At 41.0% G+C, this 6,476-nt stretch overlaps 3 protein-coding genes across 3 annotated transcripts in view; 1 reads left to right on the forward strand and 2 right to left on the reverse strand.

Annotated features, from left to right (window-relative positions):
* Positions 1–6,476, reverse strand: part of LOC306842253 (protocadherin-15-like) — a 153,516-nt gene that overhangs the window by 59,485 nt on the left and 87,555 nt on the right. Inside the window, exon 20 of the mRNA XM_079372380.1 lies at positions 2,197–2,325. Within this exon, the coding sequence (XP_079228506.1) occupies positions 2,197–2,325 (129 nt within the window). The remainder of the gene's footprint in view (positions 1–2,196; positions 2,326–6,476) is intronic.
* LOC306817223 (leucine-rich repeat-containing protein 51-like) overlaps positions 1–6,476 on the reverse strand; it is a 121,838-nt gene that overhangs the window by 16,595 nt on the left and 98,767 nt on the right. The window lies entirely within an intron of this gene.
* The window catches only part of LOC306817216 (supervillin-like), a 262,812-nt gene that overhangs the window by 6,224 nt on the left and 250,112 nt on the right, over positions 1–6,476 (forward strand). The window lies entirely within an intron of this gene.

Below are 6,476 nucleotides of genomic sequence, written 5' to 3' on the forward strand. Positions count from 1 at the left end.
TTATATTTGATTTGTTTTTAACATTGTTTGCATTTATTTCTTATTTGACCTACTGGGACTATAATTCTATTTTACAGAGCCATAAAACTTTCAGTATCTCCAATGTTTGCGGTCTTTATTTGGGTATTATTTAACGTCTTTGATATAGAAACCACGTGTAAAACTCGAGGTTAGAAGTGCAGCCTCAGTTTTTTTCCACTGCTCTCTACCCCTCTTTCCTCTCCACTGTGTCCCTCTGCCGTTTCTCCCTGCCCCACGTTGCATTTCTCTTTCCAGCTCACTCGTCCAACCACCGGCACACCAAGGTCAGGCCCATTCATTCTTCAGGAAATCTGTTTAATAGCTACAGGTAGGGACCCTGGTTTGGAATGAGGCCCGGAGTCGTGCATTGCATGGCCTGCTGAGAGATCACACCGTCTGTTTTGGTTTGGAGAAAATCCAAGGGTCCTTGAGAGGGAGGAAGTTCAGGATTGGAATACATTCAAGTGCCCTCTCTAGTAATTAGGATAGTGTTTTTGCATGTTGAATTTGGAAGGGGCCCAAGGGTCTGAGTGAGAGTTAAAACTTGGAAAGCTCTGAATTAAATGCCCTCTTTATGATTAAGGTTGGGTTTACGACTTTGGAAAACTGCCCAATTGTACAAATTAGAAGAAATATCGAAGCTTCAAGTTTGCAACCTGTTAAAGGTACGGCTGTTGAAAACCCATGACATCCATTTAGAGGGGCCCTAAATTTATCTCAGGAGTGGTCCCACTGTTCAACCAGAGGACCCTGATCAATGATTTTGAACCTGGCAAAGTATCAGACTACTAAGTATCGCTGCATGACGGCTATGAATCAAGCTGAGCGCAAAGAAAAGCAATGGTGGGAATGGGGGTGCATCTTTAAAGATCAGTCACTAATTTTGTACATGTAAAGCAAGTTTTGTATTTATTTTATTATTATTATTTTTTTTTACATGCATTTTTTACAGGCTGTAAAGGCGTCTGTTGCTGCTGCGTTATGTATCTGTAGATCTTGGCTTGAATGCAAGGGGCCAGCCTTAAGACCCTCCAACTGTGGGATGCAGTTTACAATCTAGTTAAGGACAGTATGCTTGACCTTGAGCTTGTTTTTATTTTCTTTGTCTTGGGGGCGGGGGGGGGGGGATCTGGAGTGGGGATGTGTGTGGGGGGGCGGCTGTAGGGAGGTTGGGGAATTGTTAGGGGGTTTGAAGTTTGATAGATCATGACGACAGCACAAATTCACGATGTAATAAAAACTTGATCGCTAAAAACACATCTGCAAATCTGTGTGAAGTCAAACTTCCCTTACGATGACGGATATCTATGGGGAGGGAGATTTGGGAGGGGGAATACAACCTTCTCAGGAAGCAATATTTAAAGTAAGGGAAACGCATCCAACCCAATTAGACACCTTTCCCAAGTGCAAAATGCTCGCACGCAATTCTCTAAAATCCTCTCCACCTCCCAATATGCAGACAGTCCCGTGAGTATAATAAAATGAAGTCCTAATTACAAAGCTACCAAGGTTTGCAGAGTTATGTTAGGGATCTATAGTCCCCATTGTGGAAGATTATAAGAGCAGAATTTAATTAGAGCCTGTGTGAACGTGTGTGTGTGTGTGTGTGTGTGTGTGTTATACAACTGAGGAGGAGAAGACAAAGAAATGCTGAAGAGGCTTAAAGGAGCCTTTTACAGTTTGAGTGGTCATGTGTCTTTTTCTCTGAGTGGTGACCGCGGCGTAGTGATTTAAGAAACAAGACGTCGCCGACACGAGAGCTAAGCCACAGTGACACAAGACGTTGGAACCTGTTTTCAAACAAACCAGTGTAAACAAGTGCAATCTGCAATTAAAAGGCCCGGAGCGACAGGGAATCATGTGTAATGACAGATTAGCTGTCTGACGTTATTGATGCAGGGAGACAAATTGTTATTTTAACGACATCAATTGCAATGAAGGATGTGTGGAAAGAAAAGCACACAAAGATTGCACAGCTGTCCAAACAAAATGCTATGACTCACACAAGATTTGTTCATACATGTTCACACATACACAAACGATCATTTAACAGTGGGGATCCTGAACATGAACTCATATAGGCGCACGGAGGGAGGAAGCAACAGAGGGATTAGAAAGTGTGTGTGTTTGCTGTCACTCTGCGCTATGTGTTTAAGTATGTGTGCATCTACCTACCTTGACCTGTCCAACATAAGCGTGATCCTGCTCCTCGATGACAGTGAGGTTCACCGGCAGTGAAGAATCGAAAAGCGGGTCATTGTCATTCACATCTGTCACCACAATGTTCACCGTCACAGAGGAGGTCTACGCACAAACAGAAACTTGTGTTACTATTCAGGTCACGACACATCAGAAGATACAATTTGACAAGCGTCTAATGTTCTATTCAGCTGTCTTGGTTGTCTCACTAACAGCTCTCTTATGTAGCCATCTAATGAGCCTAATTTTGACAGCCAATTAGCTGCAAGCTTGCCCGGGACTTTGCTTAAGTTGTTCACCCAAAAGTCGATTTTTAAAAACATTGAACCAACAGGGCCATCCCTCACCTGAATGAATTATGAGTAAGACATGAAAGTCATCATAATGGTGGCCAAGAAATTCTTGGCCATAGACATTATTGTATTTTATAATTCTCTTCTATAATTGTAATGCTTTTACAAGCACCAGTAAGATTCTTGTAAATTCAAGAATTTTCTTAATGATGCATATCGGCTCGCATCGTCTTTTCATCTTCTTTTCGATTTTCTAAGATGAAAGGGTAATCTGTCGTTGGCTGTAGAAAAATCTTTATGAACTTGAATTCCCAGCTATTCTATAACTCAGCTATAACTCGACAAGGAGCTGGACACGTTGCTTTGGTTAGCATTTTGACCCTGAGACTAGAGAACATGTTCCATATAAATCAATGTGTCATCCGCATTGAGTGAAAATGAACGTGATAAATATGGAGGTTGATATCAGGGACAATGTCTCAATTATGCAAGAACTGAGACGGATGATTTAAGTTGCTTGAATAAACACAATGAGGCATAGAGCGCTGCAATCATATTGATATCTTGATATTCAATCTCTGAAATATCGTAGAACCCTGCAAAGATAGAGCCATGCAACACAATGAAATTATAGTTCAACATCAGGTAATACCAGGCCACAGACGGGTTGGAATTTATGTATTGCACTCAGTATGTGAGCCTGCAAATATTATCAGAGGAAAGGGCTCCCTTGATAAAGTGTGTTTGATCTGGAATAATTATTTTTTCAACTACTGGCAGAAGTCTTCTGGCCAAGACTTTGAATAACATCCAGGGAATGGTATTTATCAATGGGATTTGACAATGGCTGGCACATTCTTAGGAGTCTGTGTCAGCTTTATATAGCTGTGCTTGAGGCTGCCTTTTGGTCTTTATGGAGAACAATAACAATCGGATAATTTAGTGTTTCTAACCATTCTAGTGTATAAATATCCAAATATTCTAGGTAGATTTGCACATATATGCTTAAAGCATATGGCAGAACATACAAACAATTAGGTAGGCACATTCAACTGGTTCCAGCTGTTTTCAAGGTCTGCAAATAACATGCATGCTGGAGGGTCTAAAAATCGAAATATCTGCAGTGCTAACAGATTAGCTGACTTCAGTGTACAATTCCTATAGGATTTAATACAGTGGATACTCGACACGAAATAGATTAAAAGGCACCAATGATTCCCATGACAGTCCTTTACGAAGAGACGGCTTAGTTGGTTTAATGAGTTCACCACACCCGATAATGATGTTATGTATTGAAATATAAGGATATGAGGGTTGGTTTTAAAGAAACAACAATGATTTATCTTTGGGAATAGTGTTGCTCGTGAAGCGATTACGATGACCATAATTAACCTATTATGAAATTGATTGTCATTGCCAGCAGAGACGGGTAACACAACAAGTTGGATTTATCACCTGAATCATTAAACCACGTTTGATGAATGTGGAGATGGTTCATTAAAATGTATTTTCTTTTAGGCTATAACTTGTTCCCACATATACAAAACCAGCAGCAAAAGGACAAAAGCATTGTTAACAACTTCAGTCAGAGAAGCTGAAAAGACAGATGCTGGTGGAAGGTCACCAATTTCTTGGTTTGACTTTCATGAGAACAGGAGAGGCAGAGAGAGAGAGAGAGGGAGAGGGAAAGAGAGGGAGAATGATGGAAGATTTGACTTTCAAAAAAGGCAACTGGGGGGGAGGTGGAAAATCAGGATGAGCTAACCGATTCTTACCAGTGGGATGAAAAGAGAGAAAGCAGTGTGCGGGGGTGTGCTCGTGTGGGAGAATGACAATCACAGAGGTGACAACAGGCTATTGAGGTTGGCAGGGCATACGATGATGCAAGTAATTTGAGGTTGAGCGCTCACAGTTGACACAACAGTTTATCTCAATGCCAATATATGTAAAGCGGAAGGAGCTGTGATATAATAAAAAGGGAAGCTGTGGGAAATGCTGGCAAACACAGACAGACAAAGAGCGAGACAGAGTTGCACTGAGCTCCATTCTTGCATCAGGCAGCTGTAAGCACATTATTTTTCAATGCTCACCTCAGAGTTTATTATCTTGCTGAACACCCCCCCCCCCCTTTCATAGTAGTATAGCTCCTGCTTTATGTTCAAAACTAACATGTTTTTGCTATGGAATAATTATATAAATAAATATGGGAATCCATTCAATCAATACTTCAAGTAAATGTTCTTTTGTATGAGGGGGTTTTAAAAGTTCTACATTATGCTAGTTTTTCTGTTGTTTAACATGGATGGTAAAAGGTTAAAAAGTAATTCCTGTGGATTCATCCCCTTCTCAGTGAAAAACTGTCACTTTCTGTAGGTAATCCTGCCTGTCTTGACAATTGCTCAGCAGCGAAATCCGCTGACGTCTGCCAACTCAAAAACTATCACAAACCCTGAACACCAGACTGCCTTTTTTTTTTTTTTTAATTCTTGCAACTGAAAGATTTGACTGGCGTGTAAAATATATGTTTCTCAATCGCTTTCTTATCCTGTAAAAAGCCTTTCTTGACACAACTTGTTCCTTTGCGCCAAAACCTCCTTTTCCAAAAAAAAAAAATCATCGAGACAGTGGAAATCCACATCGTTGTGCTGGGTGAAATGTCCCATGGAATGATAATAAATAGCCAGAATCAAACTTACATTCATCGTGTTGCTACGACTACTTGCATATTTGGAGCACGCTTGGTTTCTATCTTCGTGCCTGCATTACATGACAACTCTCTCTGACTGACCTTTATGTGAACGTATGACTTATTACTAATTGAGTAAGTTCCGTAATGTAGTGACCAGCCGAACACCTTTTGATTGTCAAAATCTTACTTCTAATGTATTTTCAACCTTTCCAACCCTGTTCGTGGTGCTAAAAACAGTACAGATGTTAGAACGCACTGCTGTGGGATTTGTTCCTGTTTAAAAAATAAATAAATAAATAAAAACACTTCACAAAAAAAAAGCTTCAGTATAAAGTCACTTTTACCACCATCATTGTGGCAACAGCAGCACCAAGTCTCACCGCATTTAATGACCGAAGCAGGAGCGGATTCACAAACCTACGCCATGATTGAGTACCACGCAGTCCATGTGACGAGTGCAAAACTGTACTGCACCAAACTTTAACTCGAGTCCAACAATGCACGGGGCCCCGTACATTGGAGCTGGTTTACTGCACAGGCTTGTAGGCTGCTAAGTGTGTGGCAGTATGATGGATTTACCGGCCAAATAGCCAATTAGGCACTTTGTAGTCTGACACTTTCACAACTGGACATTTAATAATGGGGGACACAGACAGGTGTGTGAGTGTGTGCACACGCATATGAAGACAAGCCAAGGCCTTTGGAATGATGCTGATTAATGGTCCTGTGTGAGGCAACTACACCCCATATCCTCTCCCTTTTCTATTTCTTTCTTTCCTTGACTTACCTCCTTGTCTCTTTGTGTGTCCGACACCACTCCTCTCATACACCTTCTCTCTCTCTCTCTTTCTCTATTAACATTTCTGTGCTCTTTTTTTCCCCTCTTGTACACAATATAATGGAGTGTCAAGCAGACAAATGTGCAAACTACTTTTAGCCATTTTCTAGCTTAAAGACCTCGAGGGCTTTAAGATAATACGCTAATTGTCAAGGTCCAGAGAGCAATTGAGTGTGTGCTCAAGTCTCCGAGTGTGTATGTGTGAAGTCCTTCATAGAGATGTGTTTGAACACACAGGAGAATTGTTAAGGTAATAAAAGACCCCTGAATGTCTCTCTCTCTCTCTCTCTCTCTCTCTCTCTCTCTCTCTCTCTCTCTCTCTCTCTCTCTCTCTCTCCCTCCCTAACTCTCTCTTTCCCATGATGCTGTGAGAGAAGGTCAGGGTATTTAAATCAGCATTTTCTCTTCTCATTGGGACCTTGAACTTTGCCTTTTG

This window comes from Symphodus melops, assembly GCF_947650265.1.
Source record: "Symphodus melops genome assembly, chromosome: 21".
NCBI lineage: Eukaryota > Metazoa > Chordata > Actinopteri > Labriformes > Labridae > Symphodus > Symphodus melops.